The 27,532-nt window shown below is 40.4% G+C and overlaps 1 protein-coding gene across 8 annotated transcripts in view; it reads right to left on the bottom strand.

Annotated features, from left to right (window-relative positions):
• The window catches only part of LOC308581527 (contactin-4), a 527,693-nt gene that overhangs the window by 251,893 nt on the left and 248,268 nt on the right, over window positions 1–27,532 (bottom strand). For 5 of the 8 annotated variants that reach the window (XM_081184021.1, XM_081184022.1, XM_081184023.1 and 2 more), the window contains one exon: window positions 25,642–25,782. The exons of the other annotated variants lie outside the window; for them this stretch is intronic. In XM_081184021.1, coding sequence (XP_081040147.1) covers window positions 25,642–25,696 — 55 coding nt within the window. In that variant the 5' untranslated portion in view covers window positions 25,697–25,782. The remainder of the gene's footprint in view (window positions 1–25,641; window positions 25,783–27,532) is intronic. 8 annotated transcript variants of the gene reach the window in all.

Here is a 27,532-nt window from a genome sequence, read left to right as displayed (position 1 = left end):
AAAATGTTCAGTAGGGCTGACTTCTGCTTCAAAACACAGTTCCAGATACTTCCCCTCGAGCAAGGTGCCTCTGCTCAATTCTGGACAATTCCCCTCTCTCCTAACCATCCCCATGCCCATATCATACTTCCCAGAGGAACCCCCCAATCTTCAGGAGAGAGCTTTAAAGAGGCACAGAGCCTTTCATTCCTGCTTCTCAGGATCCAGCCCTACCTAAACTGTAATGGTGTTGTAAGCCAAAAATGGATTATCTTCTCTAAAACTCAGAGACAAGAGGAGTTAGGAGTCCATTGTTGTTCATTGCTAGGCAGTAGGTTACAGTCAAATTGTTTTGCAAAACTGCAACACCGCCCAAGGGTCAGGGTGGTGGTAGTTATAATATTTCAAACTAAGGATTTCAATTTTCACCAATCATGTACATCACTACCCCATTTCATGTTTAATACACATGCGCAATAAGCATTGCTAACTAAGCTTTGATTCTCACCGTGATCTGTTACATTATGTTAGTATGCATGTTGGGAACCTGTGTTACGTGTAGCCATTTGCACCATGTATCAACTTATGTTCTAGTTTATGAGATGTATCTTTGTGATTCACATATTAGCTGTACTCCTGCCCCAATAGGGGCAGCAACTTGCAAAATCATCAGTTTCATAACGCAACAGGTTACCATAACATCTCTATTAGAAGCACACTCAAGGATTTATAGGGGTTCACAATGGGACAAATAAATCCCCACTGTATCAAACACTCCCCCCACAATTAAAATAACTAGAAGTAAAGGAACTATAAAGACTTATTTAAAGAAAAAGAAAATGAAATAATAAAGCTGGAAATTAAGGGAAAGGGTCTTGAATGTCCTTTGCAGGAAACAAAAGACCAGTATAGGCCCTCTTTAAGCTGTAGTCCTTGGCGGCAATGCACAATCATTTACTCTGACTTTCTACAGAATATCAAGGGCAATCATACACCCAACCATGAGATAAAGCATAACTTTTATTACTGCAGACTACAAGGAGTAGATCAAAGCACCGTAGGCAAGGAACTTCAAAGACTGAACCCAAACAACAAACACTTCAAATAATATGCAGGCCAGCAAAAATCCAGCACTGTTTGCAGAACAATTAGATGTCAGATTTACTGAATCTACAGTTACTGATGTAGAGCTTTGACCCTAAAAAAAAGAGCAAATCAAGGACCATCTCACTTCTTAGAATGTTAAAAGGAATAGTTCCCTTTTTATTTGTTTTTACTAAGGAACGAGTCTCAGTTTGCATAGCACGGCTAATAGAATACTGAATTATATATTTGTGTATATATTTTACATAGATATATATCTCATATATATCTTAAATCATATACAAAAAAGTGATAAAATTCAAAATTAAAATAATTTACGGAATCTTGGTCCACTTAAATTGTAAATAAAATAATGATTCTAAACGTGTAGTAAAACGTAAAACCTGTCTAAATAGATTTATGGTCAATAGTAAGATAATGGCTTTCACTTTCAGAAATTTGTAAAGGTCTCATTTAGGGGGAGAAACTCTGTTTATTGCACACTAATTATATACTTGTTAAACTTGATGGATGAGAGCACTAAATGGCCATCAAGCATCCCATGGATATTGTTGTAATACTGAGGGGGTGGCATTGGACAGAAGAAGGTTAATGGAACTGGTCTTACTAAATTGCCAAAGTTAATAGTCCTAGCAAAGTTGCTAAGTGCTTTACTTTTGTTAGTGAGATGAGGTTACCTCTCTCAGCAGCTAGCCTCCTAATGGCTAGAAAATACCTGTAAGAAGGATTCCTCTCCCTCTACCCTAACTGAGCATGGTATGCTCCAGGCATTTGCACACAAACAGCAGCTGGACTTGGAACACATGGAAACAGATCTGACTTTGGGCTCTGTAAGATAGCAATAATTTTTTTTTGGGGGGGGGGGCTGATTTCTCCCTAGAGATCAGATGTGGGAGCCTTGGAATTTGGGGAGTAAGTACGAGTGTTGAAGGTGAACCTCCACCTCTCTTCAACATGCTTGTTTGCAAATAAACATTCACAAATATTACAAAATGCCAGCACATCTCCAGTGAACTCCTTCCAAAGAAAATCAAAGCTGGGTAAGACCTACAACCCTTCTTGCTGCTCAGAGAGGTGGGTGATTTGGCTGCTAGGCGTGATGGCTAAATCCACACTGAATGCCTATGAATGCCAGCTGGTGGGAATAACAAAGGAGGAGGGTACTTTTGCCCTGATGTCGCACTTCCTGGCTTCCCATAGGCATCTGGCTGGTCACAGAGAACAGAGTGATGGGCCTTTGGCATAACCCAGCAGAGCCCTTCTTATGTTCCCTGTATTGTTGCCATTGCAATAAAGGCAGCAGCTTAACTGAAAGGGTGTGTGTGTATGTAGCTTTAACCCTTTGCCCCCTGCCCCCAAGCCAGACATTCTCCCCATATGCCAGCAATTTCTCTACAGAAAAAAGCTCTCACTGAAGCAAATAAGACTTTCCCCTTGCAAAAACTGGAAGGGTAGGGTCCAGGATGGAAAAGCAATTAAAGCTTCCACACTAAGGGATGCGGGTGGCACTGTGGTCTAAACCACTGAGCCTCTTGGGCTTGCCAATCAGGAGGTAGGCGGTTCGAATCCCCACGACGGGGTGAGCTCCTGTTGCTCAGTCCTAGCTCCTGCCAACCTAGCAGTTCAAAAGCACACCCAAAAATGCAAGTAGATAAATAGGTACCACTCCGGCAGGAAGGTAAACAGCATTTCCACGTGCTGCTCTGGTTTCGGTATTCTGTTGTGCCAGAAGCAGCTTAGTTATGCTGGCCACATAACCGCAAAAACTGTCTGTGGACAAACGCTGGCTCCCTCGGCCTGTAAAGCGAGATGAGTGCCACAACACCAGAGTCGCCTGGGACTGGACTTAACTGTCAGGTGTCCTTTACCTTTACCTTTACCTTCCACACTAGGTTCCCAATCTAGATCAGGGACCCTACACTGGGAATTTTTGTGGGGGTGTTTTAAGCAGCTTGTATTTTAAGACACTAACACCATAGCTAGTTTGGGCCTAAGTTTTTACTAGCAACTAGTAACCTGAACAACTCATGAATAACAAAAGAAAAGAAGAAGAACACCCTCCCTCACCCTCTCCTTCCTAAAACAGAATATGTTTTACATGTTCACATAAGCCGTCAGACCCACTAGAGACATGACCTTCATCTCAGAATGACTGCACAGCAGACTGCCAAAAGATCTACAAAGTGCCTTGCAAAGCAACAACTTTCAACTTTCATCCTGTTTCCCTAAGGAGAATTCTATTTTATCCAAGTTAACGAAAATGAAGTTTCACCATAAATGGTGTTTATTATCAATGAGGAGGAGAGCTTAGTGTCACCTGTACATGGGGATTTTGAAGTCAGCAGCTGTGCCCGATGTCACATTTTACTTCTTTCGTCTCAGTGGGCAAGATGTCAGCACACACTGCTGAAAAATTAATCACTGCAGCATTATTTGAGAAATCTAACATAATCTTAAATATTGCTGATGCTTGGGGGAAAAGATAAGTGCTGCAGTGACTTAAGTAGAATGATTAAAGCACAGCTGGTTAAATATGATGACAACCTATTCACTTACCTACCTACCTACCTACCCATGCTTTGGAGTCTAGCATATGCACTGAATGTAAACACTTAACCCTGAGTCACATTAGCTGTCAGGTAGATCTCGGATTTAAGCTTATCTTTCTTCTGCTATTCCTGACTATTTCCATTAGCTTTCCAAATTACAGAATGTGGGGTATTAACGCACAGTCCTTCATCCTTTCTCCTGCTTGACTTATTTCAAAAGGAAAGAACCATTCTTAAATTCTTTAGGTTGCTCAAGATAAATTCTCAGATGTTAACAATGTTCAGAGGGGTAGCCATATTACGACACAACAAAGGCAGCAAACACAACAAAGAGCCTTGTGACACCTTAAAGGCAGACGTATTTATTCTAGCATGAGTTTTCGTTTTGCTACCGTCCCCTGCATCAGGTACACAAAGTATTATCCCAAACAGTAAGGTTAAAAGGAAATGAAAAACAGAAAGGCACAGATGGTGAAAATTACCTTATGAACACACATTCCCACACAAAAACTGTGTGCTGAATTGACAGGTAGTAGCTTGGAGCCTCTTGATATATTGCAATTCCACTACTTCTCGTTGCACTTTCACTTTGAAATTATTTTGTTCAATGGCCACCTTAAAGATCCGTTATAGAGTGTTACAGAAGGTCTGAAATGTTTACCCACTGGTAAAATGTTTACCCAGTCGTGACACATTAGTGTCCATTTTTACTTTCCATATGGGCAGGAACTTCAGTAATGCAATTCTCAACTGCTTACATGTCTACAAATATGTGGCTTTGCCCATACAAATGCAAAATAAGTAAATATACGCAAATCTTCCAAGTGAAAAAAACAACAACAACCTCATTTTGGAGAAAAATTAATGATTAGCAATGGAAGATATGGGATGGAATAATGGTTCAACAATGTTAAAAGAAAACCAATTTTATCCGTCCCTAGGTTGTTTTGAGACTGAACCAAATCTATTCCAGCAGGAATCCTGAAGGAACACCATGGAAACCTGCAGATATTTCCACCAGACCCTGTAGATCATGGGTGGGTAGACTTCAGGTTTCTGGCATTGGCTAGAAGTTCTTGTACCTCCTTAACTACTAACAGATTTAATATGGTATTGGCTTTTGCAAACACATCAGTTTATACTATTTAAAAACTGTTAGGTGATACAAAAACCTTTGTTTTGATTGTACACACACACACAGTCTTGGCCATGTTGGGTTTTTTGTTTGTTTGTTTGTTTGTTTTTAATGAAATCCAGAAGTATTTGTTTCAAGCTTACTCTCCTTACAAATGGGTTTATCGTTCCCACTCATCACCCTACGTCCTGAAAGTGGTGTGTGCTGGCTGCGAGTAATTTACCGGCAGCTGGCAATCTGGGATGTTTGCTTCAGGCCTCCTTCTGGTGACTTCAAAATCTTTGCTCAAATAAAGTGAAAGGCAGGATGAGAAACAAGCAGCAAGAAGACTTTTTGTGTGCAAGGAACTTGTATTCATGGGCATGAACTTGCACTTATCCTGAATTTATATCTTGTACAACCTTTTTTTATATATTGCAAAGCTGAAGGTGACTAAACTACCAAGGTCACTGTGAAAAGCTACTCAGCACAGAGGCTCTATTACTATGACAACCAGGGGGCACAGAAGCAATATCCCGCCTGAGCTTTATTTCTCCTGTCACTTTCATGAACATGACCTCTTTGTGCCATTGCATCATTTTTAGTTATTAAAAGTTAAAACATAAATGGCTGTCCAGGCTCAAGCTGGTTAACCAATATAAGCCTTCCCTTTGGCACAGAGACCAGAATGTTAAAACACTCAAAACACCAATATAGCTTTATAATAGAAATTCTAAAAAAAGGATTTAGGAATTTTAAGCAAGCGCAATCTAGCAGTCATAAAATTGCCCCAACCTTCCAGGATATATTCTTATAAAAAGGAGGGGGTTCTCATTAAAATATATATATATACTTTTATTATTTTTAAAATATTAAATATGGTATGGTAACTCTGAAAATAACTTTATACTGTTGGCTTGAATAAGGAACCCAGGAAACATTTGTTGAATGCAACTGTCCCTTTATGAAAGGTGTTTATGTGTACTACCGGGTGTATCATTAAGGTCTGGATATGGTATGAGGGGGAAACACAGTGCTTTCTTTCTTAAAAAAAATGTTTAGGGGTATTGTCATTTTGACTCAAGAAAATAAATACAGTAAATGGACAAAAGAACAAAGATTCACAAAATGTTTAGGGGTATGTGCACCCCTGCATCCCCCCAGAAAAAAGCACTGGTCCCCCCCACCCCTTCTGTCTCCTTTGGCCTGCTCTGGTGCTCCCCCCCCCCCATTCACTTTTTTGGGGGAGGGGGGGCATTTTAATAAACACAACTCAAACACATGCATAACTGTGGACCATTTTGGAGGTTCTAAAGTAGCAGCAACAACTGAAGCAGGAATGATTCATACCCCCTTCTTCTCTTGGTTCCAGGTCTTATGCACAAAGGGTAAAGGGGATACACATGCCATATTTATTTACTTAATATATTTACAGGCGGTGAGCATTTCATGTGGGGGTTCTGTTCCCAGCCCCCATGCACATCAGCATAACACATATAAGCATGCCCTGCCCCTGTTCTGCCCTCTTCCAGGTCCAAAAATACCTGCGCGCCAGCAATTGTGTGTCGATTGGATGCACCTAAAATGATTGCCGCCTGCATTACATTTATAGACCACCTTTATCTTCCAAGGAGCTCAGGGTGGTGTACATTGTTCTCTTCCTCTCCATTTCATCCTCACAGCAACCCTGTCAGGTAGGTTAGGCTAAGAGGTGGTGACTGGCCCAAGGTCACCCTAGGAACTTCATGGCTGAGTAGGGATTCAAATCCCGGTCTCCCAGGTCCCTAGTCTCTAGCCATTTAGCCACATTGGTTCCCAGCTAAGCTAGAGGATTTTTGCTCCCAGCCTTTGAGACTGAGGCTTTCCGTGTTCCAAATGGTGTGAATTTTGGGAAAATTATGTCAGCCCATATTATGCATATGTATAAAGGTAAAGGGACCCCTGACCGTTAGGTCCAGTCACGGACGACTCTGGGGTTGTGGCGCTCATCTCGCTCTATAAGCCAAGGGAGCTGGCATTTGTCCGCAGACAGCTTCTGGGTTATGTGGCCAGCATGACTAAGCCACTGCTGGCAAACCAGAGCAGCACACGGAAACGTCATTTACCTTCCCGCCAGAGCGGTACTTATTTATCTACTTGCACTTTGACGTGCATATTCACTGAATGTTTCAAAGGAGTGCAGAGTCCGGTTTGAAGTTGCATTTTGTTGTTCACAAATAAAGATCCCCAAACTGATGTGACAGCAATAAAATGTCTTCACTTTCTAAAGCAGAGGGAGGCAGAAGGAAGACTGGTATCCATTAGTAAGTCACTGAATGATTTGAAATAGCTCAGCAGCTTCCAATGGTTTAAAAAATTGATCACATTGCCCTTCTTCTTCTTCTTCTTCTTCTTCTTCTTCTTCTTCTTCTTCTTCCTGGAATAGCCAGGCTGGTTTTCTGGTGAGGTAATGGTCTTTGGAGTATGGGTCATCAACAAAAGAAATCTGTGGCAGATGTAAAATGGGTGCCCCCCCCCAATTTGCTGGTAGTTAGAAAGACAAAGACCAAAGTTGAAAGTGGTGCTGTGTGAACCAGAAGCTAGAAAGTGGCCAGCTAAGCAGCTGGGAGACAGAGTAATGCCCGATTTCTGCTGGAATCCAAGGTTGTGGCTATGGGAGAAGCAAGATCCTCTTGAGGTGTTAATGCTGTAAACCCATCCATCACAGGCTCAGGTTGTATATATGTGTAAATAAACCATATATCTATCTATCCTAAAGACACCATAGTCTCCGCTATCCTTCATTTCAAGGAAACCAAACCCTGGGTAAGAACCTAGAACCCCTTGAATCTGGCAGCGCTCAGAGACTGAGATGCATGCAACAATATACAAGATATAGAAACAAAGTAAAAAAACAAGTCAATTATCCATATGATGTATAAACAAAGCAAAACAGCCAATGTGTCTATAACACAGTACCATCAGCTTGTAGAAATATTAGTGTCAACATCAACAAAAGTTTATTTCCCAGACATCAATCAGAATAAAAATAAATAAATTACTGCAGCAGCCCATTGCCTGCCATCCAGAACTATCAAAAACCTGGAAGCAGAGGAAAGTTTTTAATATTTAACTCATTAAAAATTGGAATATTTGAGTTTTGTTCTGAATCTTATCATTCTTCTGCTACTCAGTTTCAAGGTGGATGAGGAATAAATTTGCACTCATGAATAACCTGTGAACCAGTACTTTCTGTCACTTAAAACCAAAATCAAAGAGAATGCAGCATTTACTTTATACAGCATTCATACTTCACAGACTAGTTAATGTTAAGCATCTCATAAGTACCTTTGCCTACAAAGAAGAATGAAATATATCTGAATGCAGTGGTGAATACCTTTCCCTCCCTTTAACTCTGCTCTGACTACACAGTCAGTGCATATTTTGGCAGCACACACAACATACACTTGAAGCACACTTTCGTTTCTCCCAAAGAATACTGAGAGCTAGCTGTAGCTCTGTGAGGGGCAAACTACACTACAGGATTCTTGGGGGGAAATAATGTGCTTTAAATGTATGCTGTAGACACAAAATGGTTGCATTATTTGAGTGACTGCCCAGTTACTAATAAGCTTACATGAAATAGTGAGAAGTCAAAATAAACAATTTAAATCATTTTAAAACTACTGCGTTATTATGCTTAGATAATGCAGTAACCATAAGGAATAGTATATCAGTAGTATAGTGTTACATCTTTATATTTACCTTTATCAAGCAGCTATTTTTGCACCATAACCCTGAATTGCTGAAAATGCACATTTCCCTTTATATTTCATCACTGTCTCCTTCTTTCTATGCTTTTTGACAGCTGATATTATAGGCTCTATTTTTGCCAAAGGAAGAGAGATAGGTCAACAGGCAATGCCACGACTCCTCCGAGTAGCAACTATTGCAGCTTTACACTGAAACACTTGCCTACACCCTGTCAAGCTGGAAATGTAATCAACCCACTGCTTCAATGAGTGGGAGGGGCTTTTATTTGAGGGTGTGGAGTTAGGGTAGGTACATATATTTCTTATACCTATGTGCAAGGTTGAATTAGTAAGTTGTTCAAGGAGATTGATCCATAAAAAAGAGCCAACACGATGTACAGAACTTGTTTATAATATTTTTGCACTGTTCACTACATCTGTTAAGACTTCAGTGTGACTTCTTTTCTCTTAAACAGCAGCTATGTCTTTACTTAGAATTTAGACTGATTGATGGTTACAAAAATGCTTCAAATATCTGGGATTTAAGGAGTGGAATTTGGATCCCTGCAGAGCCACTGATATGGTTTTTCAGAGCCTAAGATATTGACCAAAGCACTAAGTCAACATGTTGATGATTAAAGGTCAGGGGCGCTTCCAGACTGTCACTACATTCAGACAGGAATCAATCACATATTGGCAAATTCAGGTTGCACAATGAAATTTGATTTGGTGCTCTTCCACAACAAATCCATATCACCCCATCAGGAAGGTGACAGGACAAATGCACTGGAAAGGGTGGGGTAACACTTGCTTGACAGAATGTTATGTAACCCCACCCCAAACCCGCAAACAAATCAGAATGAAGACTTAATAAATAGTGAACATTGTCCAACATCCTCACAGATGTTGTGCAAATGGAATCAGAACATATTTGCCAAACCTAGCTCTAAGCAACACTCCTGGTTTCCACTTCAAAGCTAAATGACGCACAACAATGTTTTCAAGAGCCATCAATGAGTTTCTATGCTGGTGATGATGGTGCTAGCAAGCAACTCTTAACTGATAGCATTTGGAGAGAGTATCACACTGCCTGGGCCTTAAGGTCTTATGTCTTGTGCAGGTTTGGACTGCGGAAACTATGCTGTCAGAACTCTTCTGGATAAGAACTAATTTAGTACTTCATGTAAGTGGGTAGCAGTCAAGGTGGATAAAAATCAATGATTTCTTTCAAAAAAATAATTTAAAAATCAGATTTTTTTTTTTTATTTAAATCAGATTTTTAAAATAAAATGCTTCTGGAGGAAAAATCTTTCTAAAGATAGTTTTCTGTTTAAATTACATTATAGTCCGAAGGCTATTCATCAGGAAATAAGGATTTGTTTTAAGTTTTTCATGCGTGCTAAAACTCAGTCTAAGGTTTTTAAAAAACAATGTTTCACCACATAAGTTAACAAACATGGGTACATATGCTGTAGTGTTATTGCTTTAGTTCAATAAATTGTTATTAAGGAAATGTTTATTTTTCTCCTTCCAATAAAGTACAACAGAAAAGTTGTCCAAATATAAACAGTTAACATTAAAGCTCACAATAATTTCATAATTATCTGTCTATGTATTTCTAACAGTATAACCAAATCAATAATTTTTGGTATAACTGTAAAAACTACTCTGAAAATTTATTATTCCAAAAATGAAACCTTCGCCTGGTTCTAAATATTAAGATTATACCTGCAAGAATGAGTCTTTCTGTAAAAAAATGACAAGTGATTTAAATTAAGTCTTACTGACTAGCGATTTAAATCAATTTGATTTAAATCAAATCCACCCTGGTTGCAGTAAATGTGGATTATTATTTTTATAATTTTTAATTAAGTTTAAATAAGAAAAATAAGAGCAACTTGTCTTGTGCGTTGGTATTCTTAAGATCACAATTTTGAGGCTTGGTGGCTGCATCTGAGATTGGGAAGTAGCTTATTCTCAGGGAGAAGGGAGGGGAAATAATATATTAATAATGCGAACTACCCTGAGGTCTGTAAAAAGCAAAGCTAGTCATGCTTTTCCATAAAAGCCACAGAATTTGGAGTGTGGGGGAAGGATCACCTATTTCAACTAAGCAAAAATGTTTCTCACAAAGAAATTATGTAATCAGAAGTCACTGCATGGCAGTAGTATACCAAATGGTACGAAAGAGAACAATTTAAAGTGCACACCGTTCCTAGCACCTTGATCATATATTAGAAAATATACAGAATTTTAAATAAAGCTATACTATAAATAAGAAAGAATTTATAGAGGCTAAAAGTTAAGCACATGCAGCTTCCTAGAGACATTTCACAGAACTATTTTTTGTTCAGTCTTGACAAGAATAAGACTGTGCTGAATGTTCAACTGAGGATGTGTTCAGGGCGAAAGGTGTGATTCCACAAAGAAGATGAACTCCCCACCCCACCCCATACCATTTGGGGGGATGTTCATAGTGATTAGCAGCCATTCCCTTCAACACATTACGTCAGTGCCATTTCCAAGGGTCCTTTCTTCCCAGCAGAAACAATCTCAGTCAACTAGGAAGCACAAGAGCTACTGTGACACCACCACAGCACAAAGCCAATCAGAATTTGGTTATAGGATTACATCACTGAAGACATTGTCCTCAACCTAAACAGCAGTGTCCTTTCTCTTTCAAAGTCCTCACCCTCCACTGCCTAAAGTAGAAGGGTTGCCTCTGTTTGTGCAAAGTATCCCCCACCTGTGGTTTAACCATAGATAAGAGGGCAAGTATCCAAGCAGTCTACTTTCGTCCCCAAAACCAATTGCTCCTGTAGTGTTCATAAGCAGCATGTGACATTAACGAGCAGAAAAATAATCATGCTTGTCCAGTCACACATTGCCATTCATAACGTAAGCAGTCTTGGAGGATATGCTGCAAAGACCATTACGACAGTCCTTTCTCAAATAATCTCACACATATTTCAACTGGCTGTAGGTCTCCTAAAGAAGAATTGCAATGGGAAAAGGGTCTCTATAGGTTGCACTCGACTAAATTCTACTCAAAATAGAAACAATTAGCCTAAGTCAGCCATGCTCACTAAGTGCAATGTGTTTGTGTAGGACTAGCATTGGCTACAACCCTTATTCTCTAACTCAAGAAACTGCCCTTTCTTAGTCAAAATACAAATTGTCACAACCATTAAAAGTTCAAGAGTCACATCTAAAGTGCTTTCTGGTAATTCCATACGTACTAAATTTTAAATATAAAAATATTGTTTTATATTTTATTCTCCACTTACGAAACACACACACATTCTTATGTATATGAATCTTTCAAGTATTTACAACCAGAGACAACATTTTTAAAATAATTTACATGCCACAGAATCACTACATTCCTAGGAGGAAGATCGCCAAAGCCAGAGGTTAATTTTACCAGTAACTGGGTGCTGCTTCAGAAGTATATATATGTATATACAGGCATTGTGCTTGTGTCGCTTTTAACTCAACATATGAGCTGTTAATTCAGCTGCTGACTCAAAAGTGTAAGACCTAACAGAAGGCTAACAACCTTTCCCACATCAATTCTGAAATCTCCTTTCAGAAGAGATTTCACTTAACTTTGTGTGTCACAGAGGGAGGAAAAGTAAAGCTTTCAGAATGTTTTATGCATAGTGAAGTTATTTTAGAAGCAGCTTAGGAAGGCAAAACACCACTTCATTCTGAAGACCATTAGGGGGAAAAAAGAAGTAAACAAAAAAAAAATTAACCAAGTTTCTTAATTCCAATTCAAGAGGACTCAAAGCAAGCTGTTAAGGAGATAAAATAGTAACATGTTTATGGAAATTTACCGAAATTTATTACTGACTTGGTAAACTTTTGCTTTGCCCACTCCTGCTGCAATCCATGCTGATATCTGTGAACATCATTGATCTCACCATGAGATTTGCGAGTTCCACTTTGTCTGTTAAAACAGATTGTGGGGAAGTGGGAAGAACAACTCACTCATATCTGTGCAGTTCCCTATTTTTTCCAAGTTACATTTGAATTTTCTTAAAGGAGGGGTGTTCTGTTGTGGGGGTTTTTTTGAAGCCAAAAACAAGGATAGAAACATAATCCCTGATGGTCATAGTTATGCAGCAAAAATACTTGAATTCCTTCTTTACCCCGTTCACTCTGCTTGCTAACCCCCTGATATCTCCCCATTAAGTCCTTAGACTTAGAGCTATCCCTTCCCACCTCATGCAACTACTAAGCTCCCATTTCTGAAGCCGCTTCTCTTCTTTTGCAGCCCTGCTTTGCACCTCTGCTTTACCTTCACCCCCATGTCCATGCCCAGCTCCTTTTGTGCAACCATCCATCCACACCCATCCACCCAGTGGTAATCTTTTGCATCTTCCTTCTCCCACACATTGCAACTGCTAAGCACCCTATCCATCTTCCACCCAATTATAAAAGCACCCCCTCCTATTCTTCAGACTGTTTCATTCTCCTAGTCTCAACCTCAACTCCATTTCCTTATCTCCCACTCCCTCCTTTTTTTGCAACCCCCTATGCACCCCCCTCTCTTTTTCCTTCCAGCCTCCTCCTAACTTTCCCTTGCACACAGATCACTCCCATGCACACAGATCACTCCCTTGCACACAGATCACTCCCATATCTATATGATTATGTGAAATCAAAGGCAATTACATGAATATAAACCTCAGTTTGAGTCTTCCAACATGAAATCTTTCAGAGAGTTGGGCTGGAACTCCTTAAATCATTTCCCCCCTTTGTGGAACACTATATAGCTCCTTAGTCCAAGAAACTTTTCCATTTCCATTATCCCCCCCCTCAAAAAAAGCACTTGCTCTCATCTCTCAACTCACTGTTCTCTTTTAGTCTCCTTGCACCTCACGCCCCACACCTAAAATAGTTTTGTTTTCAGTATGCTGGATGTTCAAACTCCCTTCTTTGAAGATCATCTTCAACTCTACTCACAAATCAAACCTGGGTAAAGAGTGAGAACATTTTTACCTACACCCTCTCCCTTCTTCTCTTCCACAGATTTGTTCAGGAAGAAAAGGCGCAGTACTAGTACTGCAATAATCTTGTTAACTCCAGAAGAGGTTAGAGTTTAACAGGCTTACAGGGAAAGCCTGCCAGAGTTTAGAGGGTTGTCAGGGACCCAGAATCATACCACTGCTTTTTAAAGAATTGTTTCATGGATCCAAGTTACTTCATCTAAATGTGCAAGTGTGCATTAAGGACTCATCTGGTAGAATCATAGAATCTTAAGAGTTGGAAGGGACCCCAAAAACCATCTAGTCCAACCCCCTGCAATGCAGGAATCTCATCTAAAGCATCCATGACAGATGGCCACCCAGTCTCTGCTTAAAAACGTCCAAGGGAGGAGAGTCCACCACCTCCAAGGGAGTCTGTTCCACAGCCAAACAGCTTCTGCTGCCAGAAAGTTTCTCAAATGTTTAGTCAGAATCTCCTTTCTTGAAGCCACTGGTTTGAGTCCTACCCTAACTAATACATATATAATCAGTCAGCCGCAACTTCATTCCATATACTCAAAGACCATTAGAATGGAATAGCAATTTCATTAAAATCAGCGTGTTAAAAGTAAACCCACAAAATAACAATGCACAAAATTTCAAAAGTAAAGCAAGAGCTAGCAAGTCATTAAACTTAAATACAAGAATCAGTTTTAAATGAAAGGACCATATAGCCATAGAAAAAAATATTATGGGAAAACGCATTTTGGATTTATATATGGGAAAATTAATGATTTTTCAAAAACAAGTGTGTAGTTTCTTAGCACAGCAAATAGAGCTACTACTGTAAATAAGTAGCATTTATCATCCAGTAGTTCCAACACCACAGCCTGGGGGGCATTTGGTCTACAAGTTGCTGGAGAATCTGCAATAGTATACCCCCAACCCCAGCTACATATAAAAGGGACAGAATAGCAAATAGCATACCAGATCTTGGATCTGTTTGCAATCGTTTGTTTTGCTGGTGAAATTTCTATATAGCGTCTCCCCAAGGTAGGTGGAGGGCATCACTTGAAACCTGAGTTCTGCAGATTTATTTGAAAATCACAGCCTGGAGGTAAAATGCTGTAGAATGGTTCGCCTTGAGCTACGCATACCAGGTGGAGAAACACATCAAAAATCATGGTGACCCACAGACCAATATTTCTCCATAGATAAATTATAACTGAGGACACTATGTACTCTACTTTGTATGGGGGCAAAAACCTCAACGCCACATATAATTCCAAGTGCAAAATTTATATGAGGTATCAATTCTATTTGCATGTTTTGGAAGCTTCAGTACACAACAGCTTTCAAACACATAGCACAATTCTGTGCATGTCTACTCAGAAGTAAGTTTCTTTAAACTCACTGGGACTTACCTCTGAGTGGACAGAATTATGCTGTGGATTGACGAAAAGTAAACTGCAAAATCTTTAACAATGACATATATATGCATGGGACGCAGGTGGTGCTGTGGGTTAAACCACAGAGCCTAGGACTTGCCGATCAGAAGGTCGGTGGTTCGAATCCCCGTGACGTGGTGAGCTCCCGTTGCTCAGTCCCTGCTCCTGCCAACCTAGCAGTTTGAAAGCACGTCAAAGTGCAAGTAGATAAATAGGTACCGCTCCGGCGGGAAGGTAAACGGCGTTTCCGTGTACTGCTCTGGTTCGCCAGAAGTGGCTTAGTCATGCTGGCCACGTGACCCGGATGCTGTACACCGGCTCCCTCGGCCAATAAAGCGAGATGAGCACCGCAACCCCAGAGTCTGTCACGACTGCACCTAATGGTCAGGGGTCCCTTTACCTTTACCTATATATGCATGTCCTATTTTTATTCACATTCAGATTTTATAATTGAGGAAAAATGTGAAGTGAGATGCAGTCCTTAAGAACACTAGTTAAAATCAATACACATAATTTCCAAGACACTGCAATGAGAACGTTTTAATGTAGCAGTCCTTATGCACAATTCAAATATGATTTAGTGGTTGTTATTTTCAAAACAACAAGAAACAGGAATGGAACGCACATAATGTTCTTTTAAGACACAAAGCCTTTCATAATTTTAAAACATAAAAGAAAAATGATGCTACTTCGCCACAGAAGATTTCTGAGCTTAGACACCTTAGATGTTTAATTAAGTTGGAAATCACCAACTTCTTCTCAAGATGCTGACTGCTGGCTTGTTAATTAGTTCCCTCTTTTATTGATTAGCAACTTAAGCAGTACTCAGTTATAAATGGCTGTAATGCCTGCCTTGTTTCAGAGTCTAATTAATATGATATAGACTGTTTAACAATTGGTGCCTCCAAGTAATTTATTGTTCTAAATCTGTATATTTTATTGCTAATCAGCAAGAATAGTGCACAATGAAAACAAAAAAAATCTAACTGAAGCACCATAGTCAAGATTTGTGTTTTGTTTTTATTATAATTTGTTTTTTTAAAAAAAACTTTTCAAAAGTTGTTATAACTGTGAGCCAGTAGAAAACCTATTGCTTCATTTCAGAATTGAGGTGTCACAATATGTGATGAACAGATTGATAAAGTAGGATTAGATTATGTGAACTTCTTCCCCATTAACCCTACTGAAAGAAGTGGCAGCTAGATAGGGGCATGTAGCTCAGTTTTAGTATTGAACTAAAACTGACCGGAGCTCTACAAGAAGGGATTATTTATGATAGCCAAGCTCTTACTTGCTATCTATAAAGACTTGCAATTTATAAAGACTGCTCACAGGACAGGCCTGGGGCAGGGGGGGACACCCATTCCTCCATCTCCCTTGCCTTCAGCTTCCAACCATCCAGAAATCTGTTGAAAAGAGCTGGGGGACCCTTCAGAACAGCATGGAAGGTGGGACAGGGAGCTGCAGGTGTTAAGGGTGAATCAACAAACAGTGCCCCTCTCACCTTCCACCAGCGGGATCCTCTACTGGACTGAAGGGCATTGTGTGAATGGAATGGGTTGCTTACATTTGCTGAAGAGCAAGTCACAGTGCAAGCCATATTGTTTGAACTGGGAAGTATTCTCTTAGCATGGCTACAATTATAAACAGAGCACACCTAGGCCTTACAGAGTAATCCTATATATGTCTACTTAAAAAATAAATCCCACTGAGTTTTCTCTGTTAATGTATTATTTAAATAATAAGAGTTTAAATCATTTATTTAAAACAGGTGTATGGGAAGCCCACAAATAAGAGCTCAGACTCCAACCCCTGCCTGACGTGTCTTGTAAAGCAGGAACAAATTCCAAAACATAGCTGTTTTATTCTGTAACAGCAAAGAACAACAAGGAGTCCTGTGGCACTTGAAAAATAACAAATCTGGTGTGCAATGGGCTTTTGTAGCCACAGTCCATGATTAATTTCTCAACTATTAAAATCTAGAACCACAATAAATTTGTTGTTTCCTTAGTGTTGACTGAATACACATGTTGAGAGCTATACACATCCCTCGGTTGTGCATGAAACCTAGAAGCAATGAATGAAGCGTCACTAATAAAATGAAGGACCTAGAACATACTACGTATTATTTTTATCAAAGCAAATTGATACTGGGTTGTGGTGGTGGACTGTTCCTCTGTTCCTCTCTCCACTGTCTCTAAATGGTAGAGGCAATAAGATCTGGGGTTGATTGTCTGGGAAGCGGAAGCAGCAGCAGCAGATGCTGTGTGTTATGACTCCCTAGTTTCTATAGTTTCTTATTTCCTCCTCTCCCACCAAAGACATTATCTTGCCTGATTCATAATAAATTATAAAGCTGTAAAGTCCTTGCTGGGGGGCAGGGGCACTGAATCAGCTTCAAATGAGAACACACTACTGGCAGTCTCTTATTACAGGAGTACACCTCCCTTCACTGGTTTCCATGATAAATCTCCTCTGGCATTTGCTGGTTTGGAAAGAAGTTGAAGCCAGTAGCTTCACCTCATCTTCAACCTACCTGCCAGAGTTCTCCACCATAACTCTTCTTCCTTCAGTGCCTGAGCTTAAATCTATCCATTTAGCAACTCACCCTGAGCAATATCCCATCTCACCTCCCTGAACTGAAACCAATCATGGACTATACATTACGCTTGCAGCTGTCACATTTCTCACTGCTTGCATGATGACTTCCCTTCCTCTGCTCTGTGTCTGTCCTGTCCTGTAACCTCTTCGTGACAGGGCTTTGTTAGAGTATTTGTGTAGTTCTCAGGAGAGTGGAACACCAGTTATTATACCTGGTAATATAGGGCAATGAAATAATGGAGTTCTAGCCAGATAAAAGAATAAGAATGACTTAGATCCAGCCTGGGGAACTTTTTTCCGGCCTGAGGAACACATTCCTTTCTAAGCAACCTTACAGGCACCTGCCAGCTTGCACACTTATGGGTTCCCTTTATGGAACTATACATATTTGTTTGGGTGATGAAGTTTATCTAGGATGGTTTGGCCCTTAACTGCAGGCAGGAGATTTCCTAACTGCCTGTTTAGGTTTTACCTTTAAGATAGGCACAAGTTTTCCACACTGTATTTAATAACTATAACCTTTCTACCAATACCTGTTGTTGAATCTTCTGGGTGTAGGACAAATGATGGATGTCTCTTACTATCATTCTGTCACATACTACAGCACTCCAAAATAAGGGGCTTCCACCAAAATAAGGAACTTCCACCAATCCTTGTTTCAAGAAATTTGATTCTTGACGAACCTCAGGTGAACAAATCAGTTCTCAAAAGTGACTTTGTGGGTAAGGAAAACTCACTTTGAATTCACAGGATGACAAGTAAATAATAAATGAATAATGCAAAGACAGTTTTCAGCTATAGAGGTTCATGTGAAGGAAAAGAAAAGATTCTGTAATGTGCCTTAAAGGAAGCAGCAAAACAAACATAACATATTGCTTTCTTTATGCTCTGTGCTTTGAAGTAGTGCAACAACAACAGATTATCCCTGCTGCAAACTGCGGAAAAGGAAGCAAGGTGTAACACAGTCAAATTCTCACTTCCACATTACTAAATTACCACATTACTACTATTACTTTCTGCTCATCTTTATTCATTGCAGTGTAGCATAAACTTTCCACTCAGTCTGTTTTTCACTCATTGTGACTAGAACAAAACATTATGCTAGATTTAATTGACATGTGTCCACATTTCTCTCTCTCTCTCTCTCTCTCTCTCTCTCTCTCACACACACACACACACACACACACACAGAGAGAGAGAGAGAGAGAGAGAGAGAGAGAGAGGTGGGTGGGGTGGGGGGGGGAGAGACTGCTTCCTTGAATGCATAATGAGATACCTCAAGATTGTTTCAGGCCCTGATAAATTCCAAATCAATAAGTGTGGCTCTGATACATTTACAAGGGCAGGGACTATCAGAGCCATTTTAGCATATTCGTTCCATTAATCTGGGCTCCATTTGGAAACACCAGACAAAATTATATGCATGCTTACCCAGAAGTAACTCCCATTATGTTCAACATGATTAATTTCAGGCAAATGTACATAAGATCACAGCAACAAGGTATCAGAACCCCCATCTGGTTCTGAAAAATTGAACTAACCGAAACAGAGGAGAAAATAATTATCGAAGGCAATCACTTCCTCGCTTGCAACTTGCTTCAACCTGAAGTTACCAGCTTGAACCACAAAAACCTTCCAGCTGAAGAGGTAAACTGTGAACTCTTTGTGGATCCTTTGCTTGGGAAAAAATGCTGCTGAGCACCTGCCACTTTTGTCCAGGCCGCTAGCCCTGGCATGAGGAGAAAGAAACTCTGGATAACCAGTAGTGTGTTGGCAGCTGTGAAAACAACAGCTTGACAACAAAAGTAGTTCTTATTCAGAGCAGGGAGGTGTGTGTGTGTGTGTGTGTGTGTGTGTGTGTCAGAATTTGCATAAAATCAGTACCATCTGAAACAGTAAGAAGACTGTGAAATGGTGTATGTACATGCAAACCTGAACAGCAGGAAATTTCAAACATGATAAGTTATCTTTCAGGTAGAACTAGCCCAAATAGAGACAAGTGCCTGCTGCCTTTTCAGCACCCACTGAAGACCAAGACACTGAGGTCCACCTCTGAGGGTTTTCTGGCAGTTCTCCCACAGCAAGAAGTTAAGTTACAGAGAACCAGGCAGAGGGCTTTCTCAGCAGCGGTGCCCTCCCTGTGGAACGCCCTCCCACCAGATGCCAAGGAGATAAAAAACTACACAACTTTTAGAAGACATCTGAAGGCACCCCTGTATTGGGAAGTTTTTAATGTTTGACGTTTTATCAGGTTTTTAAATTTTGCTGGAAGCTGCCCAGAGTGGCTGAGGAAACCCAACTAGATGGGAAAGGTATTAATAATAAATTTATTATTAATAATAATAAGCCTTTAAAAATATTTTTACCTCAGTCTGTATCAGTACTGGATTTGAAATTCCTTATTATGTATGTTTTCATGATGTTTTCATTGTCAGTTGCTTTGGGCTGCTTTATGGGAAGTTATTGCTAAATGAAGTAAATGAAGTTGTGATTTGACTTCAGTTTAGCAGGGCCCCCCCCCCCCATCCAGCCTATTATTTCCTCTCGGCAACGGTCCAGCACCTGCATAGCCTCACCTGATTGAAGTGACAAGGAGAAACAGCTGTATGTTGTCCACAAACTGGTGGCACAGTAGTCTACACAATGCCCAATAACCACTCCCCCAACAGCTTCAAATAAATGTTTAAAAGCGTTGGGGACAAGATGGAACCCCAAAAGACCACACAACATTATTGCCATAGGGCCATACAGCAGACCCCCTCTTTCACTCTCCGAAACAGACGTGCAGGTAGGAGTGGATCCACCATATCACCATGCCTTCAATTCACATAGCCATTCCAAGAGTACATCATGGCTGATGGTATCAAAAATTGTCCAGAGGTCCAGGAAAATTGACACAGTCACATTGCCCTCTCCTCCTGATGAAGGTCACCAGTCATGGCAACCAAGACTGTTCCAGTGCCAAAACCAGGCCTGAAGCCATACAGAAATGGGCGCAGATCAGTGTTTCCCAAACTTGCGTCTCCAGCTGTTTTTGGAGTACAAAACTCAAACATCATTGAGCTTCCCCCCCGCCTAAATGAAGCCTAAAAATAGAGTAGGGAATGCACCCCCCCCCCATATTATTTATGGCGCATGGGTTAGCAGTTTCAGAATCAGAACTTACAGCAGGGGGGGAAACAAACAAAGCAACAAAAACCACTCAGCACTAATGTTGTAGCTCATCATTACCAAGGTCCCTGTGTTTCATATGCATGCTATGCCATTAGATAATTATATATATTTTAAATCAGCTCCACATTATACAGCTCAATGAAAAGATGTACTGCGTCTACCCTGTACGCTTTTCACTGTATGGCCTCTATAATTTCGTAAGAAATCACTTAGACTATACAGATAAGTCCTTAACAGCCTTTTCATTTTCAAGAAAATGAACTTATTAAAAACAAAAGCATTATCATAAAATTATATGACAAGCTATAGCTCAGGGATCCATTTCCTCGGAAATGTCACGTGTGTATATTCGCTTTCATTATGAAAGAAAAGCAGACATTCAATTTTGCTTGACAGGTTTAGCAAATAGCTCTTTCTGAATAAAACCTGGTGAACCAACAATACTGAAAGTCTGCAAATGTGAGATCCTAGAAGACTTATGAAAAAATAAATAAACAACCTAGATTCTAGTAGACTAAATGACAGTACAGACATGTTTTTAAGTAATTGGTTTTCTTCTCCTCCTCCTTTCTCCCTGACAATCGTACAGACTATGTTTGCATGTCACACTAAACCATGTTTTTAGTGCAGCATGCACAAGCTTGTGTACCTTCCACATATGTTATGTACTGAGTTGAATAGGATCCAAACTGCAGCAGTCTGATTGGTCCTAGAACAATAGGATTCAGAACAATAGGATTCAGAATGCAGCAGTCTGATTGGTCCTAGAACAATAGGATTCAGAATGCAGCAGTATGATTGGTTGGCAGGAACCACCCACTCATGCTCCAGATAGAAGTGAATCCACAACCTGATTGGCTTACAGTAGAATTCCGGAATTAGCCAATCATGTGCAGCCCATTGTGTAAATAATGTATATAAAGCAGATACTGTGAGGGGACTTGCATTCATTCCTCCTCACCACTATGAGCTGAATAAAGAGCATGAAATCACTTTGCGACTCTGAGTATATTTCAACATATAAGCCAGATGGAGTACAGTGGTACCTCAGGTTAAGTACTTAATTCGTTCCGGAGGTCCGTTCTTAACCTGAAACTGTTCTTAACCTGAAGCACCACTTTAGCTAATGGGGCTGCCGCCGCGCTGCCGAAGCACGATTTCTGTTCTCATCCTGAGGCAAAGTTCTTAACCTGAGGTAATATTTCTGGGTTAGCGGAGGCTGTAACCTAAAGCGTATGTAACCTGAAGCGTACGTAACCCGAGGTACCACTGTACTTGGGATGTTTTAACTTTCCATTTCCTTTAAATGAAGCCTGTTGATTCCTCCAGCTGGGGATAGTGGTTTAGTCTAACTATGTTTAAGCATGTTTTGAAGTTGCCTTGTTTTCAAACTGTCCACATTCTGTGATAAACTACCTAGAAACTGATAAAAAATATTTCCCCAGAGCACTAGCCGTTTTGGTCTGTTGCAGCAAAAGCTACGAAGTGTCTTGTGGCACTTTAAAGACTAACAAATTGATTATATCGTAAGCCTTCAAGGACTACAGTCCACTTTATCAGCTGCACGGAATGTTACCCTGAGTATATGTGCAGCTGCTACTCAGGATAATACTTCAAGCATACCATAATAAATTTGTTAGTCTTTCAGATGCCACAAGACTCACTGTTGCTTTGACAGAAACCTTCTAAGGTCTTCCTCCTGGCTACACAGAAGGGATGAGGTAAGCAAGTGAACTTGAGGCTTGCTTCACCTTGTTCCTACTTGTGCACATCATGATGCTAACACAGCCACTGTCGTTATCTAAAACATCTCGTCAGCATATTTAGAGCAGATAGGTCTCATAGCTTGGACTAATTTTCACTTTAGAAAATATATGCTTGCACAATATCACTTCCGATTCCTGGTGGGCAGGGCTGGTCAAGGCCATTTTGATGCCATGGCATTAACTAAAAATGCCCCCACTTGCCCTCCTTACACCTGAGGAGCCCCAGGGAACAAAAGGAGGAGGGTGGCAGTGTGTGGATTTGCTAGGAAAGTGGGTCTGGAACCTCTTGAATCTCACACTGGGCAAGAATACTTGAATGAATTTTCTGCAACAGGTTGCAGCCCAACATAACTACCTGCCTTCAATGTGCTCCCCTATGAGACGAAGGTAGAGGAGCTTCCTCACAACTCTCACATTAACACGCCAATGAGGGCTTCCCAAATCATAACCACTTGGGCCTCACCGTTTTGTATGAATGAGTCGGGCAAGCAGCAAGTGGAGGTCCTGTCCTTTCTAGCCTAGCAGCTTTTGAAGGAACTTCAAGGAAGCCTCCCTTGACCTAACAGATGGCTCAGGATGTCTGTCAACATGTGTTTTTCATTTTTCTTCTCTTAAATATACATGGCACCTGCTAACCTATCCTACCCTGGCAATCACTCTGTAGCCAGCTTCACACTCATGTTAAAACACACACACACAAACACACACACACAGATAGCCACCAGCAACTTTTCCAGTCCGAGGCAACAGACAAAAAAATTCCTGCACAGCCCTGCTAAGCAGCCGCCTGTTCAACCTATATTACATATTGGGCAGGTGGGTGGGTGCTGAGCCCAAGGGCAAAAGAGATGATTTTGGGGGAAGAGCCAGGCTTTCTATGGCTCCACTCTGCTAATTCTGCACCTGGTGTGCGAGTTTTGCCACAGCCAGGTCACTCTTTCCTATCTTCTGGGGCAAAGTGCCCCCCGTGTTTACTGAAAAAGTGTGTGTGTAAATTGGCCTAAATTTTAGTGTTGTTTTTGCTTTTTTTTTTACAAAAATACAAGAGAAAACAGGAAACAAGCAAACTCCCAGAGCGCACAGTTCAACTGCTCACTGATATAGGAATTAGAGACCCTAGGTATATTTTCATTATTTTAATAATGTTTCAGTGGTTCACTGTAACTGCATTTAAGATTTTAGAATGTATTAAACTTGATTTTTGTGTGTTCTGCATTTGTGAGTCTCCCCCTCTTATACGCTGCATTCCATCTCTCCTTATCTACCCCTGAAAGTGGTACAAATGACATGATGTTTTAGCACCACAGTGTAAATCAGCTATCCTTGAAGCTATCTGAGACCCAGGAAGAGTATTTTATGATGCTCTTCCCTCACTGAAGGCTAGGTTGCCAGGGTAACACCAGACATCCGATACCTAAAATGGTCTGGGCACATTGGGGCCACTCCAAGGCAACTGCAGGGGTGAAGATACCAGTATAGAGCCATGCATGTTTTACTTCTCATGACTTGTAACCTTTCCTGATGTATGTGAAGATGTTTTATGACTTTGTTTGCTGTGTTTGAACCACTATATAAGCTTTTGTTCTGAAGTTCCTCGAGGCAGACCTTCTCAACTGGCATGTTGAGTTGAGTGAGCTCTGTCCGATTGCAATAGCTAAATAAATGCTGGGTCCCTAAATCCAGATGCTGGACTTCAAGATAGTTTCCTTGGTTCTGTGGTTTATTCAAAAGGTGGTTGCTCCTCAACTGGGTAACAAATAAGGTGGTGTAGAGGTGAATTCTTACCACATCACCCTGCATCAAATTTCAAAGGAGCAACATTTTGAGGTTTTATCCTGAAATCCCAGATGAAACTCCCAAGACTATTGCTTTTTTTATATATATATTGGACACTATAGAAAAAATTTTAAGCTCCCGATCACATTTTCAATTCACACAAAATCATAATAATCAAGAGAGCCAGACCCATCCCTTTCCCAACTGACAGTCGCATGTATAGAAGATAAAATAATGTGGTTTAAAAAAATAAAACAGTAGTTTTCAGAAAAACAACAATGCTTCTATTATGTTAAAGCAAAATTAAAAAATGAGAGACGTTATCACGGTGATTACAAATATGCTACCTTCTTTTAAAAAGAAGTCAGGTCAGGATTTGCTATGCAAAACCAACTGATCATTTAGAAAGTAGATTTCACATAGACCTTTGTTCATAGTGAAGTGAAGTGATTCTGAATGGTCACCACATGCCAAAGCTGTGCCCAAAGCGCTAACTGATGTACTTGGACAGACTTTACACTGGAAAGGACCTATGCTGTTGTAAATTTCCTACTTTTAGAACAAAACAGTTTGCAAAGTAACTGCTCAGGTTGTTGGCAAAGAAACTGGACTATGATGCACAGAGCACTGGTTTGATTTAGCAGATTTTTAAATCCTGATAGGCCTTGCAGAATCTAAATGACTAGATCACAAGGTGCCCCTCACACATTTTAAAAATCATACAGCATCCACAATACATCCTTCTTAGCAAAACTTTTATCTGCCTCAGAAAGTAGATTGAAAGCAGAAGGAGAGAAATGAAGGCCTAGGGCAGCCATGGCCAAACTTGGCCCTCCAGCTGTTTTGGGACTACAATTCCCATCATCCCTGACCACTGGTCCTGTTAGCTAGCGATGATGGGAGTTGTAGTCCCAAAACAGCTGGAGGGCCAAGTTTGGCCATACCTGGCCTAGGGCAACAATAAAGCCATAGTTAGCAAAATGTACTGATACAAGTACCAGAGTTCTACATTCATACACATTTGAGTCATTTCTTAAGTGCATTCATTTTGTATCTGAACCACTTCTCACAAGTGGGGGATCTGCCACCTCAATAGAGGGCTCAATTGGACATTAAATGCTTTACATGAAAGAGGAGGAAAGTAATGCTTCTTGTCAACTAACCACTCTGAATGAAAAACGTTGCAAAATGGAACAGGTTAAAGTAGCTTGATCCTAGGTATGGAAGGTACTACCAATATTAAAAGAGGAGGTTAAGAACATCAGTATAGTCTAGTTAAATACAAGCCAAGAAGGGCAGCTTTATTCGCTACTTTATCATGGGCGTATGAAATTCAATGCCCTTTTGAATTAATGTATAATATTACAGTGGCATTTTAAAATAAGAAATAAAGGAAGGGGGAAAAGTTTTAAAAATGACACTTTACCTGCAAGGCACAACATGAATGATTGCAGTACGAGCAGTTCCCATAGCAACCTCATTTTCAGTTTCTGAGGTCAAAGGAGGCCCAACTCCAATATGTAATGATTAGAATGCTGCTTCGTTTAAGTTTTATACAATCTTTAATCTGTAGGGATACAAAGAGAAATATCATTACTATGTGATTCAGGATTACAGCTCCGTATGTTCTTTGAGATTCTCTACCTTTCCATATGATCTAAAATAAATTTGCACCCGAAGGAATGCAGAGAAGCTGTTATTTTTAAGTCCGTGAGGCAGGTAAAAATAAATAAATCATACCCTTTAGATATAATACTATATTTTAACGTGTGTGTGTGTGTGTGAGAGAGAGAGAGAGAGAGAGAGAGGGGGGGGAGGGAGGGAGAGAGAGAGGGAGAGAGGGGCTGTGACAGAAAGACTTTAAGTTAAAAGAAAGCCTACAAGTTGTGAGGAAAAAGCTCTTCTGAGTTAGATATTAGATCTTCCCACTCTGTCATCTTCTTTCCGCAGCCTTACACAAGCCGTATTAACCTCACTGCCAGCTCACTAATCTAGTAATTATTATTTAGTTAATTGTACAAAACACCTTGAAGATGGCAGTCCACTAAGTGTTTGTCATCCTCTACTTTATCCCTTGACAACTTTGAACTTGCTCACATCGCAGCAAGTGAAATGGTAATAAGGGCAACCTACGGGTCCCTGTGGAGATGATAAATGCCCTTCTGTATACAAAGTCAGGGTGAGCCATTAGAGGAGAGCAAGACATCCCTTTTTGCCCAGGGAGCTAGGGCACAGTCTCCCCATTGCTCACGGCCTTTCAGCAGCACAGATAGCCCGAGATTAATTGCTGCACTGTAACTCAAATCTCCCGCATGACAGTGTGTTGTCTTCCTTGCAGACCTCTGGAGCAGCTGGGGGAGGGGGGGTCAGCAAGTTGGCAAACCACTTAAACTCTTTTAGCCATTTGACTGGAGGTAATTTATTTTCAGCAAAGCACGACTCCATTCTGCACCCCTCCCCTTTTTAAAGGAACTTCCCTGCTCTATTTTGGCTTCAACGAAAAGGTTCTATCAGACTTGCTTCAGTATTCTTAATCTAAGCTCCGCTCAATCTAATATAAATTCAAACACCCTCCCTTAAAAGTAGTTTTAGAGAACTAGTTCCACAATGTTTTGCCTGTGTGTTTGGGTGGCTGTGTGTGTGTGTGTGTGTGTGTGTGTGCGCGCGCGCACACACACACACACACACATTAAACACACACATCACTTCAAGCATCTATGCTAGGCATTTTTAGATTAAAAATAAATAAAGCCATCTAATCATATGTTCTCATCATTTATTCATCTTTCTGATGTCTGGAAGTTAAGGAGCCTTCAAGTTTACAAGACAAACGGCATGCCTAATAGAAAGTGAAGTGGTATCATTAGAGGTCCCTGCCTGCTTTTGTAAGTTAAAATTGTTCAGTTTCTAATAAAGTCAGGTTCAATGTGCTGAGAAGACTAAGAATCCCTATCATCTGATCTGCAGATGTTACTTGAAGGGAGTAATTGGAATATATTCCACAATTCTGACACGTTCAGTGATTAAGCTGACTGCAGATAAGCAGGAAAGTGTTGATCAATGGAACTGAATAGCATTTTAACGCAAATGATTACAGCAAACATTATTAATTGGGCAAGGAGCATGTCAAAGATTCTGCTATACAATGTTCAGCAGCTCCTGCCTCGTATCTTTAAAGGACAGTTCAAGGATGCACCAGGTTTTAGGGCCATATACATTAATTGTGCCGATGAAATTAAAGCTCCCCTTTTACGCAAATGTAAGTAACAACTGTATGGGGAACATAGGAACCATGTGGGTGGCGAGGGGGAGTTTAA

Source organism: Podarcis bocagei (assembly GCF_964188305.1).
Source record: "Podarcis bocagei genome assembly, chromosome: 2".
Taxonomy (NCBI): domain Eukaryota; kingdom Metazoa; phylum Chordata; class Lepidosauria; order Squamata; family Lacertidae; genus Podarcis; species Podarcis bocagei.
Note: the sequence above shows the minus strand (reverse complement) of the source record. Positions and strands in the feature narration are given on the sequence as shown.